Source organism: Callospermophilus lateralis, chromosome 18 (assembly GCF_048772815.1).
Source record: "Callospermophilus lateralis isolate mCalLat2 chromosome 18, mCalLat2.hap1, whole genome shotgun sequence".
NCBI lineage: Eukaryota > Metazoa > Chordata > Mammalia > Rodentia > Sciuridae > Callospermophilus > Callospermophilus lateralis.
Genome location: NC_135322.1, coordinates 9,890,562 through 9,913,427, shown reverse-complemented (window position 1 = coordinate 9,913,427; position 22,866 = coordinate 9,890,562). Strand labels below are relative to the sequence as shown.

Genomic DNA, 22,866 nt, shown 5'->3' with positions numbered 1-22,866 from the left:
GCGGGGGGCCGGGGCAGATTTGTTCAAGGTCACACAAGAATTGGCGGTGGCTGGACGCCCGGGTCTGGCTCCGCTGCCTGGAATGGCAGCCCCGCCTGCCACCTGCTTCTGCCACCCACTCGTCAACCCGAAAGGACGGCGGGGTCCTTAAGACCCAAGAAACTTCGGCGGCCCCGGAACACGGTAACCTTGGGAGCAGGGGCCACGCCGGGCCTTTTTTCCCCGAGCGCCCCCTTCGCTTTCCTCATTGGCTCATCCTACAAGGGGCGCTGTCTGGGGACCCTCTGGTCACCTTGTCCTCCGCGCGCTCTATGGCGAGGGGGATCCTGCGCAGGCGCGCCAAGGGCGCCTTCGGGGCCCGCGCTTTACGACACTTGTGCGGCAGCGGCGGCGGTCACTCGGCGCTCCTTCGCGACGGTTCGGCCGGGCGCCGCTAGCGGCCGTTGCCAGGGTGGGGGTCGCTTTGCGGCATGGCGATGGCGGAGGGCGAGCGGACTGAGTGTGCTGAGCCCGCCCGGGATGAGCCCCCGGCTGATGGCGCTCTGAAGCGGGCAGAGGAGCTCAAGACGCAGGCCAACGACTACTTCAAAGGTGCGCCCGGCCCGGACGCGGCGAGGGAGGGTGGACAGCGGCCCAGGCCGGGGGTGCCAGGCCCGCGCGGAACCATGGCAACGCGGAGCGGCAGCCTGGGCGCGGGGCAGGCACTACCAAGTGACCCGGCGCGGGGAGGCCCGGGGTGGCGCTACCAAGGGGCGACAGAGGGGGCTCCGGGGAGAAGGGCTGCTACCCAGCGGTGGCTGCCGAGCGGGCTCTACTGAACGGGGAGACTGAGGCGGGCGCTACCGGGCGTGGGGCGGAAGGGGGACCGGGATGTGGGCGCCACCAAAAGCGAGACCTGGAAAGAGGTGCTACCTGCTGGTGAGGCCTGATGAGGGCGCTACCAGCCAGTGACATGTGGCTGGGCAGTGATGGCGCTGCCAGGGGGGAGGCTTGGGGTGGATACCACCAAGTGTGGGGGAAGCCCAAAAAATAAGGGAACTGTGGGGGTCGGGGATGAGGTCATGAGACTGGGGGGGAGCAAAAAGCAGGAGGTTTGAGGTGATCCGAGGAAAAGGGACAAGGAGGGAGGCCTTGGGAGAAGAGGTGAAGAAAGCGCTGAGAATAACATGACTTAAGACCTTGGGCAAGACTGAGACGTCGGGGCACGTGTTCATTCATTAATTTGATAGATGTTTATTGAGCACCTGTTATGTGCTCTGGACACTGCAAGGCGCTTAGGATATAGCAGCTAATGAGACACATGTGGCCTTGCCCTGAGCTTGTAATTTAGCAGGAGTATCACATTGAGTAAGCACACAAAATACTTAAACTGAGATGAGTGCTTTGAAAGAAAACCAACAAGGTGACGAAGTAGAAAAATAAAAGTTAGAGGTGTCGTTAGATAGGGTGGACAGGAAGTGCATTATAGAGAAGGAGGTGTTTAAGCTGAAAATCAGAAAGAGAATGGGAGAGGAGTATTCTAATTAGGTGGAGCAGCATGTGCCAAGGTCCTGGGGTGGGAAATGAAAGAAGGCTGGCATGCTTGGAGCTTTACCACATTGCAGGGAGAATAATACAAGATGAGGTGAGGTTGGGGCCAGATCGTGCAGGGTGTCAGAAGTCATTGCAAAGACTTGTCTGGTTTTTACTCAGCTGTACAAGAAGAAATGGAGTAGGTAACATGGGCCAGTCAGGACTGGAGAAAAATTTAGGCGTGATCAGCTATGGTTGGAAATGCCCTAGGAACGGATGAGGTCATCTAAGAATAGCACCTAGAGAAGACCTAGAATGGAGCACTGAGGAACTCTAATATTTATAACGGAAGGAGGGTGTTGAGGAGTAGTTAATGAGGGAGAGGGAAGCCGTGAAAGGTATCGTGAAGCAAGTGCTTCTAGAAGGGGAGGCAGGTGCCTTGGGCCAGGGACTGCCCAGGGAGGCCCCAAGCCCTGACCACTAGATCTGGCTCCATGGGTGTTGCTGGGGAACGATGGTGTGGAGGCCAGCCGAGGTGGCCCAGGCGAGTGGGTGGGAAGCAGGAAGTAGGGACAGCAGGTGTGGCCAGTGTTTTGAGTACTTGGTTCTGTAGGGGAGGGTGGCAGGAGGGGCGTGAGGGCCAGGAGTCTGCTGCTTCAGGTACAGTCCCAGAGAGACACAGGATTGCTTCTGCTGGAGAGCGGGAGGCTCGCACCTGCAACGCGCTGGAGAAGATGGTGGGATGGGAAGGATCTAGAGCCCGGCATAGAGTGGGCCTCCATCCAGTGGGAAGAGAAACCGATTCAAAGTGTGGGGAAGTTTCATCAGTCGGGGGAGCAGGGCTGGTGAAGGATGAGGCTAAGACTTGGAGGCTGGGTTGGAGAGTGTGGCCATTATCCTGAGGTGGCAGGGAGCCATGGAAGGTTTTAGGAGAAGAGCAGCCTGGTCTGATTAGCGCTGGAAGAAGATCCCCGGCTGCTGTGCAGACTGGGTGCAGAGGCAAGACTGGAGGTAGGAAAGGAGGCTGGAAAGGTGGGAAGGTAAGATGTGGTGGAGCCTCTGACCAGGATGGAAGCAAGGAAACTGACTCAGGAGGTGCTTCAGAGAGGAAACAAGAGTGGCCACCTGGAGAGAGTGGGGAGGGTGCTCTGGGCAGAAAGAACCTGGTGGGAGCCGAGTGTGGTGGCCTCGCCTGTATGTATCCCAGCCCAGCAACTCAGGAGGTTGAGGCAGGAGGATTGCAAATTCAAAGCCAGCCTCAGCAACTCAGGCCTTAAGCAACTTAGCGAGACCTGGGGATGTGGCTCAGTGGTTAAGCACCCGGGTTCAATCCCTGGGACCACAAAAAAAGAAAGAAAAAAGAAACAGGTGGCAAAGACCCAAAGGTGAGCAGAGCCTGGCACTGGGGAAGAGAGCGAGCTGTCAGGAGGGTGGGAGGAGTTCACCGCGAGGCTGCTGGGAGCAGGTCGGGAGGGACTCGACTTTGAGCTGAGGGCTCCAAGGACCATGGAAGGTTTTGAGCAGAGAGGACGGCAGACTTGTGCTTTAGAAAGACCCTCTAGAGCTGAACACAGTGGCACATACCTGTGATCTCAGCTACTCAGGAGGCTGGGCAGGAGGATTGCAAGTGCAAGGCCAGCCTGGGCAACTTAGTGAGTGAGATCTTGTCTCCATAAAAAAAGGGTGGGCCTGAGGCTGGGATGTGGCTCAGTGGAGGAACCTTTGCTTAGCTCGTGCAAGGCTCTGGGTTCAATTCCAAGTACCAAAAAAAAAGAAAATAGGAAAAGAAAGATCCCTCTGGAGGGGCAAGACTGGAGGCTGGGAGGCCAGGGGAGAGACTGCCAGGAACCTGGGCAGAGGGGCACCGGGGCCTGGGCGGGCAGGAGGGAATTGGGGTGGGTGTGGAAGATGCTCAGGATCCTGACTGGACAGAATGAAGAGCCTACAGGGCTCTGGGGCTCGAGGCCTGAGGTGTCCAGGATGAGGCCCAGTCACCACCTGGGTGAGGGCTGGAAGCTGTGCTCACCCCTCCCTGGGGCTCTAGAGGAGCAACAAGAGTCTGACTGCTGTGGGGCGAGGTAAGAATTCTGGGAAAGAGTAGGCCATGGCGGGGGCTTCTTGGCCCCCAGGACCTGGGCAGGCAGCCAGAAGTGGCTGGCACGGAGCTGCCGCCGAGCGCACCCCTCCTGGCTGGGCCTCTTGCTGCCTGGCAGGCGGTGGCAGGCACAGAGCCCCAGGCTCAGGGGGCTGTGGGAATACAATAAAAGATAATTACTGCTCACTTTAATTGAGCCCTGTGGTGGCCAGGTACACTGGGCCGACCTCCCCGGGGCGGGAAGTAGGTGGCTGCAGCCCTGTTTGTTCTCTAGAGGAAGCCGGGCTCGGAAGCAGAACTGCCTGCCAAGGTCAGAGCGTGGGCACAGCCCCGGATATCCCCTTCCTCGCCACGTGCCTGGCGCTCACGTCCAGAGGCACCGGGCCCTGCAGAGAGGAGGGCCTGGGGGGTCTTAGGGACTCAGGATGTCCCTGTCCCCCCCCCCCCCCATGGCTGTTCCTCTGTGAGCTTGGTCTCACTCCAGAGATCCTGGGGCAGAGCCTGGTCCCTGCTCATTCTGAGTCCAGGGGAGGTGGCTCTGCCCTCTTTCCCTGGACCCGATGCCCCCTTTGGTAAGTGGGGCTGGGGGAGTGCATTCCCCCTAAGGCGTGCTCCTGGCCTGAGAGGTGGAGAGGAAGGCGGGCACCGAGGATGGGGCTAGGCTGCCTGAGCTCAGACCTTCCTCTGTGACGCTGGGTGAGTGACTTGACCTTGCTGGGCCTCCGCTTCCTCCTCTCTCCCTGGGGCCGTCTGAGGCGGGGGTGCACTGGTGCTTGTGAGGCAGGACTGGGTGGGTACAGAAGGTGGCCCCTTGCTACGGGCCCCTCCCCGTCCCTGTCCCTCTTGGGCCCTTCGTGCAGTGGCTCTGGGCTGCTGCCACTCTTCCTGGTCTCACAGAATTCAGCCCCGTGGCTCTCGAATTTCAGGTGAACAGACGGGCTCGGGGAGGGGACCGCTTGTCCTGGTCTTGTGCTGCAGGCCTGCTCAAGATCTCAGGTGCCACTCTCTGCCACTTAGTTCTCCCGGCCTGCCCAGAGCGCTGGCCAGCCGGGCTCGGCCTTCCAGGGAGGCCTGCCGGAGCCGGTGCTGGTTCTAACCTCTTAAGGCTCATGGTGCTGCCCTCACCTGACAGTGACAACCAGGTGGGCAGGGCTGGGGCAGCCCAGGAGGGCACCTGACCAGACTGCAGGTCAAGTAGGGCTTCCCCAAGGAGGGACACTGGAGCCATTTGAAAGGTTTCCTGAAGGATGGTCACCTTGCTGCTGGCTGTGTCCCTAGGAACCGGCTCCTCCCTGCTCTCGTTTCAGTCTCTGTCACTCTCCGTCTCTTTCCTTCTGTCCTTCATCTTCCCTGAGCCACTCACTCCTGCCCCCCAGGGCTCAACTGTGGTGTCCCCTCAGAGTGCCCGAACTCTGAGCACTCTGGGTCCTCGCTGACGGGGACCAGAGCTTTCTCTTCCCTGGACTGTGATTCAGGGAGGCCAGGGCTAGGGGGCTCCTGTGTCCCGATTCAGGGCCAGAGCTCAAGAAGTAAGGGAGACGGCCCTCACAGGGCCCACCCCGGGGAGACTGGCTCTGTCGGGTGTGTGGTCTGGCGAGCAGAGGTGCGGTGAGTGGTAGGAGAGGACTCAGGATGCTCTGCCAGTAAAGGTGGAGCCAGGGATCCGGCACAGGCCACCTGCCTTGTCCCCGCCACTCCTGCCCCGGGCCCTGAGGTGGGAGTGGAAGCATTTGGGGCTTGGCCTGCTTCAGTCGGGCTCAGACCTTCCCTCCCTGAGCAGCAGCCCTCATCTGCAGAACAGGCAGCTGTCTTTGGGGTTATTACGAGGGCTCCGCCCTGTATGGCATCTGGCACGTCAGGGTCCCCATCCAGGCAGGCCCCGCGGCTCTCCAGGCCTTGGTTCTCCTGTGAGTTATGTGGGCGGGTGGGAGGAGTCAAGCCTGGCTCTGCAGGTACAGACAGCACTTGACCTTGAGCGAGACCTCTGTGGCTTGTGTGTAGAGTGAGCGCCAGATGGTATTTGTGCCATGGAGACACGAGGATTTTGCAGATCAGGATGTAAAGTGCAGGGCACAGCTGTGACTCATTTAAATAAAATCTGACCTTTTGCCCTTGACTGGATGTCACACCCTGTCACTCCACACTTAGAACATCAATATGCAGACCTCACTGTGGCTGCCAGGGCCCCGGGAATCTGTCCCATCTTCCTTCTCTCCTCACCTGTCTCCCCAGCCCGCTCTGCCTCTGCCACCCCAGCCTCCCTGCCCTCAGATGGGAGGTCTGTGCCACCCAGGGCCTTTGCACCCACTTTTCCTTCTGTTAGGAGCCCTCCTCCTCCAGGCTGGTGTCTCTGTCCTCGGGGTCCCCTTCTCCTGGAGGCCTGGGTCGTCTCCTTCCCTATATCTATCTCCTCTTCCCTCCTTGGCCCTCTGGGGAGCTGGGCCACCCGTGGGCTCGGGCAGACTCGCTTTGCTGGTTAGGGTTGACCTTGGATCACCCCCTCCTGACTGTGGCAACGACTCGGGGAGGTCCTCCTGAGGTCCCGAAGGAAGTAGTGTCCAGCCTGGGCTTTGGGAGGGTGAGTGTGTGGAATTTGGGTGCTGAAGATGGTGGCTGGAGGGGCTATTTCAAGTTCCACTGTGGACCTGGGTTTCCCCATCTGTGTACAAGGAGACTCGGCCAGCACTGGGCCAGTGCCTGTCCCCCCAGTGGCAGCCCGGCCTCACGTCTCCTCCTCTCCACAGCCAAGGACTACGAGAACGCCATCAAGTTCTACAGCCAGGCCATCGAGCTGAACCCCAGCAATGCCATCTACTACGGCAACCGCAGCCTGGCCTACCTGCGCACTGAGTGCTACGGCTATGCGCTGGGCGACGCCACGCGGGCCATCGAGATCGACAAGAAGTACATCAAGGGCTACTACCGCCGGGCCGCCAGCAATATGGCACTGGGCAAGTTCCGGGCTGCCCTCCGTGACTACGAGACGGTGAGCCGGGCCTTGGGGCACGGGCCAGCTCCCGGCATCTGGGCCAGGTAGATGGTGGGGCCGGAAGTGCAGGGAGTGAGCGGCCATTCCCGCCTCGCTCGGCACTCCCCAGCAGGTGCCCACGAGGCCCCCTGGCCAGGAGCGTACTGTGGGGTCCCAGCCCTGCCGTCACTTGCTTTGTGACCCTGGACAATTCACCTGCCCCTCTGCCTTGCTTTCCACGTCTGTGGACCGAGGAGAGCAGCAGGCTGCTGTAGGGAATCGATGAGTCTCTGCTCCTTGGCGCCTAGAACATGCTGGGGTCACGTAGCCCCTGTGATTATGCGGCTGGTTCTGCTGGTCAGCACAGCACAGCACAGCCTCTGGGGCAGCTCAGGACTCAGGCCAGATGGACAACCCCATCGCCCACTAAGTAGTGCAGAGGGTAACTTCAGGTGTAGATCTGTACCTTGAGAAGTGGAGGCCACCATGCCATTGAGGGACAGCACACAGGGATGTGTCGCCCCGTGGTGAGGAAGGACCTAAAGCAGGGCAGGATTCCTCATCCTCCCTGCCCCACTGGGGGGACACCAGTGGGGACCCCCTGAGCGCACACCTTCTGACAGGTGTGTGCTGACCCTTCACGAAAACCAGCTGGCTGCGTGGCTGGGCAGCCCCTGGGGAAGCTGGCTCACCTTCACTGTGAGTGAGGAGCCTGCAGCCCAGAGTGCCAGTCATCCGCCCAGCAGTCCCCGGCTGGTAAGGGACAGAGCTGGGATCTGAGCCCAGAGTGCCCCTAAGACCATGTCTCTGTTTCAGAGAACTGGCTCCCTGAGAGTGGGGTGCGTGCTGTGCTCTGGGGACAGTGCTTGGGCACATGGCATGGCTCTGAGTGTCAGGGATTCCCCCACCCGCCACACATCAGTGCACTGACACTCGGGTCCACCCAGCACCTTCTGTGGTGTGCGAAGGGCAGCAGGGGCACGGAGGGGCACGTCGGCAGCTGGAGGGAGCCAGGGCAGATGGCAGCCTGGCTGTGGTCGGGGTGGACAGCCGGCAGGTGAGACCTTGCACCAAGCTGAGGCCAGGGGCACTGTCAGGGTGGGGGAAAAGGCTAGAAGTGGGTCTGGAGTGACCCCAGGAGAGTGGGGGAAAGGGTGGCACAGCTATGTCCCTATAAGCCATTACCTGGCCAAGCCACTCCCTTGTTGTCCTTGGTGCCCTAATCTGAAAAATGGTGACAGGAGGAGTGACTGCCTCCTGGGCAGCTGTGGGGCTCTGGTGAAGTCGTGTGAGTAAAGGTCACTGGGGCTGGTGGCTCAGTAATGAGTAACCACAAACGTCAGGGTTGGGGGGCAGGGCCCAGCAGAAAGGAGGGGCCTAGAGGACGCTGGGCGCAGAGGTTGAGAGGATCGCCAGGACAGGTCGAGGGCACTCTTGGGTCTGGGAAAAGGCTTTCCCCGTATTCTGGGAGCCTAAGGTGGTTGATCCTGGCCAGTTTGTGGACACCCCACCTCTGAGCTGTGTCCCAGCATCCCCAGCATCGTGGGTGCCATGGAGGGCTGGTGGGGAACCCAGACCCTCTGTAGGACCGACCTGAGGTGCGGCCACATGCTGCATCTAAGCTGTTCGCATGGGGACGTCACATGAGTCTGCGCGCCTGTCCTCTGGGACCTGCTGCCTGCAGGATTCAGCCCTGTTGCCTCCTGATGCTGGGCACAAGGGCAGCTCCTGTCCCCATGCTCTCCCTGTCCTCCAGAGGACATCCTGTGCCAGGTGCAGGTTCACAGAGGACTCACCCAGGCCCGTATTCTTAGATCAGGAGCTGCTATGGAGGCCGAGCCAAGGCCTGGCCTTGGTTGGAGCAAAAGGGCTGCCCTCTGCCTCCACCTCCTCGCCTGCCCGCCCTTGGTGGGCCAGCACTGCTGTGAGATCCTCCTGCAGGGTCACTCAGCAGGACCCTGGCCCACAGTCCACCAGTGGAACTGTACATGGGCGCAGAGTCTGGTGAATGGTTTGAGGTCAGCATTTTGGTCTTCATCGTGTGGAAAAGGAAAAGTTCATCTTGTTTTGTGTACAAATATATTTTACTTAAACAAATACAAATGTAAAATAGCACCTGTTTCTTACTGGGGGTCTTAGACAGGAGTCTGAAAGTCGCCTTTGCAGAGCTTGGAGGCATGGGCTCTGTGGTCAGGGTGCCAGGTTCATGGCCAGCTCAGATGGAGACGAGCTTGTGCTCCAGGTACCTTGAGGTGCTCCAGCCCAAACACGTGCAGCACCCAGGGCTTCCCGTGGGGATGTTATGAGCCTGTGTTACTTTTTTGTTTTTGTTTTTATTTTTGGTGGTACTGGGGATTGGACCAGGGGTGCTCTGCCACTGAGCTATATCCCTGGCCCCTATTACTTTATTTTGAGACAGGGCCTCACTAAGTTGCCCAGGCTGACCTTGAACTTGCAGTTCTCCTGCCTCAGCTTCCCGAGTAGCAGGTATTACAGGTGCATACCACCACACTTGACCGAAGACATTACTTAAAGACAGCTTGCTTATTGGGGAGCGTCACAGATTCCGATGTGATTGGGAGAAGTCACACAGAGATCCTGGTTTCCCCCAGGGGCATCTGGCACAACCAGGTAGCATCAGAAGGCTGACGTCGGTACAACTCAGACACCACTGTTTATTTTTTTAGACAGGTCTCACTCTGCCACCCAGGAGGCCTTGCCCTTGGTGCTCAGGCAGTCCTCGCACCTCAGCCTTCTGTGGCACAGCCACCGGGCCTGGCTTCAGATAATCCTCTTTAAAGAGGTGTCCAGCACTGAGCTCTGGCCCAGGAGGCCCAGCTCCTGAAGGTCCCACCAGGCCCTTTTCACGTGGAACAAAGGACCTTCCCCAGGAGCAGGAGTTTGGCAGGTCCCTTCTCTGTCCGGGTCAGCCACTCAGGGTGTTGCAGCAGCAGCAGACCCTCAGGTTGCACGCTTGCTTGCTGCTGGGCTCAGGGAAGCGCTTGGCAGTAAATTCTCACACCAACCCTCCCTGGGGTGCTGGCACCACCCCGCTGCCTAGAACTGAGGGAGGCTCAAAAGGTGGGGCCAGCCGCCCACCAGACCCAGGAGGCCTGGCCTAGACCTGCCACTATGCCACGCAGCCTCCCTGGGGTGCGCAGGGTGCCCTGAGAGCAGGAGGAATGGGAGCCAAGTAACCCTGGCCAGGGCAGGGAGGAGCGCTGGCCGGGGAAGCACTGCCTGTGTGCGCATGCATGGTGGAAATCGAGAGCCTAGGCTTTGGCCGAGGTTGACCTGGAAGAAGACAGAGTCCTGGCTTCACAGGTGGGTGACTTCGCCACTCCGGGCCTCAGTTTCCTCATCTGTCAAATGAGGATTCTGCTGGCCACCCATAGAGCTAGAGCTGCAGGGGAGATAAAGTGAGTGGGCTCCTGCTCGGGGCAGCATCTCCCAGTCCCGACTGGTGGCTGTTGCCGGGGCTCCCTGTGCCGTCATTTCCTGTCTCTGCAGTCCTCCTGGCCTGCAGGTGCCTGTGGGCAGCATACTGGCTCAGAAGAAATGCTTAATTGACCATTCTTCCATTGGGGGATGCAGCCACAGCCCACCTGTCCCCAGTCAGTGGCAGGTGGCCTTCTTGGAAGAGAGGAAGGTGGCACTGGAGCTAGGAAGGAGCTGGGGAAGATGGAGTGTCTGGCAGGGGCCTCCCGAACAAAGTCCTGCCGCTAGGGTGGGGCTGGCACATTTGGAGACTTCGCATGGTCTGCCACCTAGTACTGGGCAAGCAGAGAGTGGGGGGCAGGATGGGCCCGTGGGCCAGGCCAAGTAGCGGCGTAGATTCCCAGCCCCTCCCATGAAGACTGCAGGGGTGTTGGTGCCGGGGCCTCCCCTGCCTGGCTCCACACCCGCACCCCAGGTGGAACTGCCTGGCAGGAGTCCCAGCCTGGGCCTGCCTGGACAGAGGAAGCATGGGCTGCCACCTCCCTGCTGCTGCCTGCCCTCCTGGTCGACACCTCCACCCCAGGGTGCACCAGCCTCACCACCCTGCTTCCTTCCCCACGGGGAGTAGCGGGTCTTTGCTGAGTTTTCTGACTCACACCACTGGGGAGCCCTACCCCTTGGGGGCCAGGACTGGCCCTCAGTGCTCTGTCCCCTGCCCAGGATTTATGGGGGTCCCTTCCTGGAGAGGCCATGGGGCATGTGTGCACCGGGTCAGGCAGGTACACACAGGTAAAATAGCTACAGGTTAACTAACTGAGATGCAGAGGTGAGGTCTGTTGCCCAAGGTCACAGCAGGTGGTAGGGCCAGGAGCTGAGTCTGGTGCTGTCCGCTCTTGAGCTTGGAGGACCCGGGTCTGTAGGAAGTAGGATAGAAGGTGGGGGGCAGGGACCAGCTCCTTTAATGGGGAACTTCCTGTGTCCTAAAGTCTGTGTCCAGTGCTTACTGGGTCTGATCTTGCTGAGTTGGTCAGCAGCCATGCTGGGGGGCTGTGAAGAGCAGCGGGCGCTGGCTGACATGGCATCCCGCACCCTCACCACTGCACCTGCTTCCCACGTGCCCCTCGCTCCACTCTCATGGTGGCCCTGAGCGGTACAGCAGAGGACAGGCTCACCAGAGCTGCCTCCTCTCTTAGCCGGCGGAACCGACTTGCACCCGGATGGCCCCAGCCTCACGTCTCTTCAGCACAGGAAGCTGCAGGAAACCAGTGGTCAGGGTTCTCCCGAGAAGCCCAGGTCCATTCGAAGCAGCCTGGGCACCTAGCAAAGCCCTGAGCAGCTCCGCGAGACCCATCGCAAAACACAACATAAAAAGAGCTGGGATGTGGCTCAGTGGCCGAGCACCTCTGAGTTCTGGCCCTGGTACTGCTCATCCCGTCCAGCAGCCCTGGCCGCAGAGCTCCCATTTCTTAGAGGGGGAAACTCAGACCTAACCAGGTGTCCAGGTCTCCAGCGTGGCACGGCAGAGGTGTCCACACTGTTCCGTGACTGAGCCGCCACCCTCCTCCCAGGCGTCCTCTTGTTTGGCATCACAGCAGCGCGCGAGCTGCACAGACAACCCTCTGGCCTGTGCCAGCTCCCTTCAGGAGCCTGCAGCGGAGCCCGTGGTCCTCAGACACACACTGTTTCTTATTGGTTGGGTTGTTGGGGTTTTGTGTGTGGTTTTGGTACTGGGATTGAACCCAGAGGCGCTTAACCACTGAGCCACATCCCCAGCCCTTTTGATTTTTTTATTTTGGGACAGGGCCTTGCTGAGTTGCCAAGGCTGGACTTGAACTTGCGATCCTCCCGCCTCAGCTGCCCGAGCCGTGCTGCTGCACCTGGAGTTAGGGCTGAGCTCTGTCAGGAGCACCGGTGTGGGCCCTGTGTGGGTAGCTCTCGTGCTCAGGGCCGGGATGCAGATGCCCAGGGAGATGCACCCACCAGCACAGGGGACCCTGGGTGGTCTCACTGCAGCATTTACAGAGCCCAGGGCAGGGCAGACGAGGGCAGCTACAGCGTCCACTCCTCCCCCCGAGTGCTGACACTGCTCTCCCCCCTCCTGCCCTCGCTCCGCCCAGGTGGTGAAGGTGAAGCCCCATGACAAAGATGCCAAGATGAAGTACCAGGAGTGCAACAAGATCGTGAAGCAGAAGGCCTTCGAGCGGGCCATCGCGGGGGATGAACACAAGCGCTCCGTAGTGGACTCGTTGGACATCGAGAGCATGAGTGAGTCTGGCCAGTGCCCACCCTCCCTGCCCAGAGCATTCTGCGTCCAGGCACACGAGGCGGGGTGGGCAGGGGAGCCATCCGGCCGGCCTCTGTGCACCATCAGGAGCGTGGCGTTGATGTGTCGGTTCCACCGCAGGTTTTCACCCATGGGCTCCCCCATCTTTTCTCCCTGTCGCCTTCCAACCTTGAAATTAAATTTAGGACCTCTCAGAATTTTCCTTTATCGTGGTCCAGCAAGTGCCCTTCCCGCCATCCGTCTCCATTCAAATAGGCTGAGGCGGGACCTGAGGGCCAATTAAGCAGTGGACCTGCCTCCCGGTTCGCCCCAGTTTTGCCAGAGGGAGTGGAGGCCCAGCCCACCCCAGCAGGCCTTGGGACTTCTCCCCTGAGGTCGGACACATGGGTACTGGGCACACCTCGACTGGGAGTCCTCCCAGTTACCTCTGCTGGCGCTCACCTCTGCAGCCCGGAGCCGGCCAGGACTCCTCGCGGGAGGAAGGAAGGGCCACGATGAACAACCCCTTCCTTTCCTAGTGTGTGCCCCTCGGGGTGAGAGCCGCACAGTCACTCCTGTGTCCCCTCCCCTGCGCCCCAGATGCACCGGGAACACAGGAGAATCCAGGGGATACTCCTTCGGGCCTCACTGAGAGTGAGCGCACACTCACAAAGGCGCAGGCCTAGCCCTCCTGCCTCTGTCTCCCTTCTTTCAATTTAGACAACTGACCCTCCGCTTCCCCTCCACCACTCTGACAAACGAGGCCCCTGAAGAGGGTGTCTCTGCCAATCGCTGGACATGTCCGGCTCTGGGTGTGGAAAAGGGAGGGTGGGCTTTCCACTGTTTAGGGCTCCCTGGGCATTTGCAAAGCCCAGTCCAGAAACCGTGTCTGGTCCTCTTGGGACCCATTGGTGGCCCCAGGGCCAGCAGCATCAGTCTGACTAGCCAGCTGTGTTCAGGGCTCCCCCGGGGACCTGGCTCGTGGCCATCTATTGCTGGTGGCCACACAGCTCTCCGAGGCAGTTTCCACTGAGAGGGCAAAGCAACGCGTCTAGACTCCTCCTCTGCACCCTGCAGCCGCCCCGCGCCCACACCCCCCAGGCTCATCACCTCAGCACAGGAAGGAGTCCCAAGTCCCAGTGGGCATCGCCTGTCCCACTGTACAGCACCCCTCAGCTTCCGTGTGGCCGTGCTCCTGTCGGGCATCCTGTAACAGGCCGGCTCCGCTCTCCTCCTGCTTGAGCCTTGCCTCTTTGGGGTATCATGGAGGTTTGTCATGGGCTCTTAGGTGACTGGACCCAAGTTCCTTTTGTTGCCCCCAGTAGTCGAGAGTTGGTAGGAAGGAAAGGGGCGTATTTGAGGGCCTGTGCCCTGGGAAGACGGGGCAGACAAGACGGTTTTAGGGAAGTCTGTACCGGAGGGAGGCGGGGAGGCAGGGCGGCGGCAGGGGACGGGCCCGCAGGCTCCTCCTCCCTTGGTGGTCTCTGGTCCTTTTCTTGTTCTCTTCTTCCTTTTGTGGGAAGCACATCTCAGCTGGCCTTGTCCTCGGGAGCTGGTTCCTCAGTCCTCAGACATGTCGCTTTTTAACCTCACGCCGTCTCTGAGCTTTATTGAGCCCAGGAGTATGGCACATTCTGGTGTCATCTGAGGTCACCAGATGTTCTGGACTCCGTAAATCTAAAGAAAGATTCCTTCACATCAACATCTTAGTTGTTTAGGTGCCATTTTTCTCGGAATTTAGAAGGCTGCAGAGGGCAGGGACAGCCCTGCGAAGGACAGCTTCCAGAGGAGCAGCCTGGTGCTGTCGGGAAGAGGGCACGAGCGCTATGGGGGCTTCGTGGATTTCAGGGTAGCATGCTAACCCTAAAACCCAGGAACACCGGCATGTCCAGCCTCACGGGAACCTTCTCGCTCCGCGCCTCCGCCTGTGTACAGCCACATCTGCCCCATCCCTGGAGCAGGCCCCTGCCCACCCTGCTGCAGGTAAGGCCCCTGACTGGTCCCCTTGTTCACGCAGCCATCGAGGATGAGTATAGTGGGCCCAAGCTTGAGGACGGCAAAGTGACAATCACCTTCATGAAGGAGCTCATGCAGTGGTACAAGGACCAGAAGAAACTGCACAGGAAATGCGCCTACCAGGTAACACGCTTGCATGTGCGCATACATGGGGACCCCGGGCTAGCCTCCCAGCACCGCCAGCCCTGAGCGCTCTTAGTTAGAGGGCAGTGAGGAGGAAGAGGAGGAGGAGATGGCAGCTGCCAGTGTCTGAGGTCTGGTGTTGCAGCAGCTGGCGGGGGGCAGGGGGGTGTTCACAGGGGCAGAGACTCCAGGGTCCAAAGTGTGAGCACTATGGCAAGGCACTGGGAAGAGGCCTGTGGGAGGGAGATGGCTGGCTGTGGGATGAGAGAGGAAGCCCGTGGTCAGCAGTGGCCTCAGGTAGGAGTTGTTGTCTTGGAAGTGGGCCGTCACGGTGACGACTGGCCGGGCACAACATCCCCTCCTGTGGTGTGGTGAACTTCCCGAGGACCTCGCTCTGGTTATGGGGCTGCAGGAGAAGATCAGAGGATCTTTGGTTTGAGGGCTGCCACGCAGGCCTTCCAGTTTCCTTTAGCCCAAAGGACAGAATGACAGTAGTCTAGTTTCAAGATCTTGATGGACTTTATTTCTGACTCTAGAGTCAGACAGTACCGTATTCCATAAACCAGGTGAGTGAGCCGAGGCAAGGAGCTCTGGGGGCACAGAGGCTGGAGGAAGCAGAAAAGAGCACACAGCAGATGGGGCGCCTCCAGGTCACTGTCCTCGCAAGATGGGGACAAAATAAAGATAACTGGTTGGTTGACAAGGGAGAACTGCAGGGGGCTTCGTGTGAGGAACCAAGTCTGTGAGGAGGTCAGATAAAGAGCGGAGTGCGGGCACAGTGATGTGGAGCGTCAGCAGGAGTGACACCATTTTGATTTTTGGCCTGGCCTGTTGTGGCCTCGTGTAGAAGCTTAATTCAGAACAGTGGCCTCGGGGCTGCAGTTGTGGCTCGGTGGTAGAGCGCTTGCCTAGCATGTGTGAGCCCTGGGTTCAATCCTCAGCACCAAATAAAAATAAATAAATAAACAAACAAATGCATAAATAAATAAATAAAGCTGTTGTGTCCATCTATAGCTAAAAAAAAATATTTAAAAAAAAACAGTGGCCTCCTTTTTAATTATTGTAATTGTAGGTGGACACAGTGCACTCATTTACTGCCACAGCCCCACCCACCTGTCATCTTTGACTAGTCCAGAGAGCTCCGCGTGTGTCCATGCCGTTTAAGGCTGGAATTCTGGACACCAGCAGAGGCCGTGTAAAGGCACCACAGAGACGGAGGTAGATAGATTTCCCTCAAAATGGCCTTGCGTGCATTCTGCGTCAGGTCACAGGAGCGTGGGCTGCGGGCCTGGGCTGCAGTCCCACAGCCTTGGTTGGAGTCAGCTTTTAGTTCTCAGAATGACTTTGGAGCTGTCTCCTCAGCAGGGCTTGGGACCTTCCCTCTGGAGAAACCCCCGGGGTGCCTTTGTGCTGTTGGCACCTGGGGCCCTGTGGAGCAGGCAGTGCGCTAGCACTGAGGTTGCTGGGGCATTTTTCCTCGGGACTCGGGGGTCTTTGCCGCAGGCCCCCTCCTGCCCTGCCTTCTGGAGCCCTGGAGAGCTGGTGGGGGGCAAGGGCAGTCTGCCACAGCTGCCCCCTGGGCGCTCACCTGTTAGAGCAGCCCACTCACAGCCAGGGGTGTCCACTGGCTTCCCCATGCCTAGCCTGGGCAGGTGCTGCCCTCGGCCTCCCCCTACCTTTGTTGACACTCTTCTTCCAGCGCTTTGCTCTGAGGATGGCGGGCCTGCGGGCAGTGGAGGAACGGGCCCTGGTGCCTATGCCCCTCCCCTGCAGCGCTGGGGCCCTCTCCTTGCGTGTCCGTGGGCACTGTTTTCTTTTCTCCCCCCAAACCATTGGAGAATAAGTTCCCCCTGCATCTCCAAAAACCAGGGGAGTCTTCTGCGCAACTGCGGTGCAGCTGTCCCACCTGTTGATATGACAGTGGTGACCAGTACTGGTGTCCACAGGCTGGCCTGAAAATCTGGAAAGAGATACGTGATGTTGTCCAGGTCATCTCGGTCCGTGAACAGCAAGCAATACCACCTACGTTTCCAGATGTGTCATTTCCCCAGGTTTTCTCTAAAACATCATTTTTAAGCTGTTTTTTGAAACTCCAGCATCCATTGGAGACTTGAATGCTGCTTATGACCTGCCAGGATGGGTACCTCTGCCCCAGCCGGTCCCACTCACAGTCTGCCTTGCCTTTCAGATTCTGGTACAGGTCAAAGAGGTCCTCTCCAAGCTCAGCACACTCGTGGAGACCACGCTTAAAGAGGTGCGTGTTGAGCCAGGTGTGGTGGCGCATGCCGTAATCCTAGCCATGTGGGAGGCTGAGGCAGGAGGATGGCAAGTTCGAGGCCAGCCTGGGCAACTTATCAAGACTCTCTCTCAATAAGAGTGGGGGCCGGGGGTGCGGCTTGGTGTTAGAGAGAGGGGTGCCTGAGGGGCAGTGGGCGAAGAGGCCAGTGGGGGGCGGTGGCCCCCTGGCTGGGAGGGGCTACTGAGCTCAGGAACTCACAGATCCACCTGGCACGGTCTGCCCTTCCCTCTGTCCCTGACGCCACCCTGTCTGTCTTCCCGCATGTCCCTCTCCTGGCCTCTTGGTCTCTGTCCGTCCTCTTCACTGCTGTGTGCTGTCCCTGTCTCTTGCATGGATCTTCTTGGTCTGCCATGATCTCTCGCCCCTCCCCTCACCTCTGCCTCCTCCCCACGTCTCTCTCTGGGCCCCTCCCTCTCCGGTGGCCTCTTTTCTTCCAGACAGAGAAGATTACAGTGTGCGGGGACACTCACGGCCAGTTCTATGACCTCCTCAACATATTTGAGCTCAACGGCTTACCCTCAGAGACCAACCCCTATGTATCCTTCTCAGCACAGCCTGCCTGTCCCATCCCCACCCGACCATGTGAGGGAGAGGACCCCGCCAGGGAGAGCCTGGCCACAGGAGGAGGGCAGGGCCAGTCTGCCAGTGCCTTGTTGCCCGGGCCTGCAGCCCCCTCTCCTGAGCCCCTGATTTTTCATCTGCTCTAAGATTGCAGGCAGACTGTTCCTGTACTGCCCCCCACCCTCCTGGCCTGGCCATTTTCAACTGTGTGACTGAGGCAGTCGCTCTACCTCTTGGTGCCTCAGTTTCCTCGTGTGTGACATGGGGACAGGAGGGCCCACCTCTCAGGAGGTGCTGAGACCTGGCCCACCCCACTCTACACGTTTTTGACATCGTGATATTTGCTTGATAAGTAACCAGGGGATGGGACCCTGGGCCTGTGTGTGGCCGGGCATGAGTCCCATGCCATCCCTCCTGTGGTTTCAGGCCTGCTTTGTGGGGACAGCTGAAGCGAGATGAGCACCCGGGGCCTCCTGCCATCGGCCTCGGTGTGGTCGTAGAGCCTCAGGCCAGAGCCACATAGTGCAGGTCCCCACCCCCTGTGCCACCTCCTTGGGAGGTGTTGATGGGGCCCGGGGTGAGCAGACTCAGGGGGTGCAGCCCACCTTCTGCCCGCCATGTTTTCCTTAGCAGGGCAGATATTTAATGGCGACTTCGTGGACCGTGGCTCCTTCTCAGTTGAAGTGATTCTCACCCTTTTCGGCTTTAAGCTCCTCTACCCAGATCACTTTCACCTACTTCGAGGTGAGCTTGGAGGTGCCGGGCCTGCAGGCACTGTGGTCTGGACTGTCCCCCCTGAGCTTTAAGGTCAGGGTCAAGGTTGGCCGCTGTTCATTCTGTGAATTCACCCAGAAAGTGCGCAGGACCACCTGGTGAGGCCCGATTGGCTGTGCGCTGCCCCAGGCCGGCGCCACACTGAAGGCAGCACTGTACCTGAGCAGCCCAGGTGTGTGCAGTGTGACTGTGTCCAGCAGGTGGCTGTCCGAGGCCCTGTTTATAATTTGCACAGAAACAGGCTTCCTGCATGACACTAACCAAGGTGTCCGGCTGGTTCTGATCAGCACTCTGGACGAGGCAGGCTGCTCCTGGAGGCTTCCTCCCTCCGGCCCCTCCTCAGCCCCAGCCCCTGAGATGCCCCCTAGAAGGGGCCAGAGGCCTCCAGAGAAGAGGGCCAGGGTCTGGGCGGGAGGCAGGGGATCACTACGGGTATTACCCCCAAAGAGGAATCACATATAACTTTTTTTTAAATGAAAACCAAAAAAATGATGAGACAGAGTTGGTGTGTCTCAAAGAAGGGAGCTGGTGAGGTCCCTGGCAGGGATGTCACCGTTCAGCCCAGGCCATTGGCACCGCCTCCAGTGTCAGCACAGTGCATGTGTTGATCTCTGGGGCCTGGTAGGCCATTGGCAAGTTCCCAGCCCATATGTTCCCTGAAGTGTTCCAGAGCCACTGTGCTGGCTCCTCAGAGCCCTGGGGAGCAAAATGCTGCCCCCAGAGGGCTCCCGGGGTACTGCAGGAGATGCACAAGCGCTATTGGCAAATTGCATCAAGGAGCATCCAAGTGGGAAAGGGAGTAGAGAGCTGGGATTGCTGGAGGGCTGGCTTATTCAGGCTGCCCCCACTGAGGATGTACAGCTTGACCAGGGATCTGAAAGAGGAGAGAGCCAGGAATTGGGGAGAGAGTAGCAGAAGCTATGTGTTCAAAGGTCCTGTGGCAGAGGGAGCTGTTCTGGTTTGTCCCAGATTCAGGCAGGGGGCAGTCTGAGCAGGAACCCTGGGAGAGGGAGGTGGATGGAGCTCGTGGCTTCCAAGAGGACTCTGTTTGGGACCAATGTGGGTCTCCCAACCTCTACGTAGAGCACAAATGGAGGATCGGTGTGGGAGCTGGAGCAGATGGGGAGGCAGTGGAACCTGGCGGGGGTTATGTCAGGTTCAGGCTCTTGAGGTAGAGCCCAGAGTGTGTGCCAGAGGTGACGGGGAGGGCCCAAAGGGCTGCAGGGTTTTGTCCAGAGCACTAGAGGGCAGGGCTGAGAGGTGAGGAGCTTCACCCTGGACCGAGGAAGTCATGGGTGTGAGGCTCCCTGGGGGCTGTGAAGTTCAGGGGCCTTGAAGGACTGCTGATTTGGGCTAGGTCGAGGGAGAGGCGGGGCTTCATGGGAGATGAGTGTCACTAAGGTGGCTGGAAGGGGCCAGGTGGGCCAGGCAAGCCCCCTTAGTGGAGCTCGTCAGGCTTCAGGACAGCTGAGCCCTTAGCGGATGGGGCGGGGGTGGGTGAGAGGAGCGGGGGTGGTGAGGGCCTGGCTGGGGCAGCCGCCCCCATTCTGGGAGGCCTGCTGTGGGGAGCCTGAGGTCCATGGGGCTGGGACAGCCCAGGCTATCCCATGGCCATAGAGCCCCAAGACTGGCCTGTTTCTGGTCACAGGTGCCTGTGGGCCCTTCCCAGCCTCCATTTGTCCCCCAGAAAATGGACTAGGAGCTGTGTCTGTATCTTGTTGGGTTTCTGTGAAGGGCCAGGGGCTGGCATATGAATTGCCATTAGCTTGGGACCTGCTGGCCACCAGTGTGGAATCCTTCAGTCCCTTGGAGCACGCCAGGCAGAGGGCGCTGATGAGCCCAGAGGCTGAGGAGCTCTCTGTCCTCTGTCGCTGTCAGGCAACCACGAGACGGACAACATGAACCAGATCTATGGTTTTGAGGGTGAGGTGAAGGCCAAGTACACAGCCCAGATGTACGAGCTCTTCAGCGAGGTGTTCGAGTGGCTCCCGCTGGCCCAGTGCATCAACGGCAAAGTGCTGGTGAGGCTCCCCCCACGCGGCCGTGACTGGGTGAAGTGCATGGGGGGCTGCCCCCTCACACTCGCCACCTGCCCCTCCCCAGATCATGCATGGAGGCTTATTTAGTGAAGACGGCGTCACCCTAGATGATATCCGAAAGATCGAGCGGAATCGGCAGCCCCCGGACTCTGGTGAGTGGGGCCAGTGGGAGGCAGTGAGCACCCGGGCTCCTGTGGCTCCCATGGGCCTTCTGCTCTTGGCAAGGACAGCGAGACCAGGAGCCTGCGTTTCCTACTTGTGGCTTGAGTCAGGGCCCCTCACAGGGCCACGCTGGCCAGGGTGACACCCACAGTGCAGGGCGAGGATGCTGCACCCTGGGCACACCTGTCACCACCATGATCCGACTCCTGCCCCCCGGAGGGAGGTGTTCGGTACCACTCAAGTCCTGGGGAGAGACCACAGAGGGCATGTGTCCTGGAGGACATGGATGGTGTTGGGTGGCCTCTCAGGAAGGTGACATTCCAGTTGACACCACAGGAAGAAGAGGTGTCTGCACAGAGGGGCCCAGGGCAGGGCAGATCGCAGCAGGAGTGGGACGGAGTGGTGGGTCCAGGGTTTGTTGTTGGACATGAGCTTCCCCGGGCCACATCCTGCAGGGCCCCGCAGGCCTCTGCGAGGAGCTGGGTCCTTGTTCCTGGGCAGTGGGGAGCACCAGGACTCGGAGCCGACGAGGGCCTCGTCTGAATTGGGACATTGAATGGTCCGTCCGGCATCGGGGCTCTAATGGATGAATGGGTTTGGGGAGGAGGCAAGGGGAGATCCACAGGGACAAGGCCAGCTCGGAAACCCAGTGGGCATGTCCTGAGCCCCAATCCCAGTTGTCCCCTGCCTGACCCCCACCAGGGCTGTGCTGTGGGGCAGGCACCTGGCTGGTGCAGCAGCACAGGCCTAAAACTGCTGGGCCGAGGTGGCCTGAGGGCCCCCCCCCGGGAGATGGACAGTCCCTGATGTTCCCTCCCTTCCCCACCAGGTCCTATGTGCGACCTGCTGTGGTCGGATCCACAACCTCAGGTGAGTCTCCAGGGCCAGCAGACGTGGGCTGTGGGCAGAGCGGGTGGGGCAGGCCAGGGGTCACCCTGACCTCTCATGGCCTACCCCCAGAATGGGCGCTCGGTCAGCAAGCGGGGTGTGAGCTGCCAGTTCGGGCCTGACGTGACCAAGGCCTTCCTGGAGGAGAACCAGCTGGACTACATCATCCGCAGCCACGAGGTCAAGGCCGAGGGCTACGAAGTGGCACATGGTGGCCGCTGCGTCACCGTCTTCTCCGCCCCCAACTACTGGTGCGTCTCCACCCTCCCCAGCCAGGGTTCCTCCCAGGCACAGGGTTTTGTCTGTTTTGGTTTTAACTTTTTGTGATGGGAGATTTCTGTCATAGGAAGGGTCGATAGAACACTGTACTAGGCATGATGTCCCCCCAGGACGTCCCCCAGGCTGCCCCAACTGGGCCGTTTCAGAGCAAACCCGTCTCCCTTCGTCACCCAGACATTTCTGAAAGAAAACCTTTGTCCTCTCCTTTCTTTACCAGTGAGCTCCTGCCTCTTCCTTTCCCTCCACTCCCCTCACTCTTTTCTGTTGAAGTCCAGACACCTGCAGGGTGGCCTGTGCGCATAGCTCTGTCCCTGGCACCTCCTGGTGGATCAGCTCCCACTCCCCCACCTGTACCCGCTCCTGCCTGCTCCCCTTTCTCCACCCTCCCTTCTCTCAGCCCCCAGCCCTGTCCCAACCACGGTAGTCACTTCCCTCCTGTCCCTGCAGCGACCAGATGGGGAACAAAGCCTCCTACATCCACCTCCGGGGTTCCGACCTGCGGCCCCAGTTCCACCAATTCACAGCAGTGGTGAGTCACCCCTCGAGCCTCTGCCCTTCCCCAGGCCTGGAGAGAGGGTAGTACACCTGGGCGCTCAGGGGTCCCCGTGCTGACTGTCCCTCTGTCTCGGCTCCAGCCTCATCCCAACGTCAAGCCCATGGCCTACGCCAACACGCTGCTGCAGCTAGGAATGATGTGAGGGCGGGCAGCTGCACCGGGGCCTCCGCTCCACCAGCCCTGGGCAGGCGCAGAGCAGGCCCCGCCCCAGGGCATCGTTGGACCCCCTTTTACTTTGTAAAGTTTGTATTTATTCCCCTTTAGGTTTGCAGAGGGGGTGGGGAGCAGAGGGAGGCGCTGGAGGAGCTGGGGCTGGGGGCAGCCTGGGCATTCTGGAGGAAGGCCACTCGGGGTGGGGCGGGGCCAGGAGGCTTCCCCGCCCCCCTCGTTTGCATGGCTCCTCCCCTGCTAAAGCAATAGGGCCCCGCCATAGGAAGACCCCCAGAAAGAGGGTCATCAGGGAGGCCTCGCCTGCACCCACTCCTGGTCGCCCCAGGGTGGGGCTAGGCTGGGGCCCACCCCCTCCCCCAGCTGTTTTATGTCTGTAATTAAATGTTAAAATAAAGTCATTATTGTAAGTCATCCTGTCTGGTGGAGCCACTGGCTGCCAGGGCTGTGTGACTGTGATCTGGAGGTGTGCCCAGGAGTTGGCCTGACACCACCCCCCCCCCCAAGCAGCCCAGTATAGTAGGTGCTTAAGAGAGGTTCCAGCCTGGGCCCAGCTGGAGATGCCCCTCCACACCTGTCCTGCAAGACACTTGGAGGGCAGAGTTCTGAGGGGGTCTTGACCCCCTGGTGACCTTCCAGACCTCATCCATCTCTGCTCTCTGCCGGCCATTGGTGTCAGGAGGCCCTTCTCTGACCCTGGCATACTTTGGTGTAGGCCTTGGGAA

At 59.8% G+C, this 22,866-nt stretch overlaps 1 protein-coding gene across 1 annotated transcript; it reads left to right on the top strand.

Moving 5' to 3' along the window:
• The first annotated feature begins 403 nt into the window (after positions 1–403).
• Positions 404–22,555, top strand: Ppp5c (protein phosphatase 5 catalytic subunit). Its single transcript, XM_077105702.1, has 13 exons — positions 404–591; positions 6,352–6,593; positions 12,131–12,278; positions 14,294–14,415; positions 16,604–16,669; positions 17,152–17,250; positions 17,914–18,019; positions 19,928–20,070; positions 20,153–20,240; positions 21,080–21,120; positions 21,211–21,389; positions 21,865–21,946; positions 22,053–22,555. Exons 1-13 carry the CDS (start codon positions 471–473, stop codon positions 22,113–22,115), a joined length of 1,500 nt encoding a protein of 499 aa, XP_076961817.1. The 5' UTR covers positions 404–470; the 3' UTR covers positions 22,116–22,555.
• The last annotated feature ends 311 nt before the right edge of the window (positions 22,556–22,866 follow it).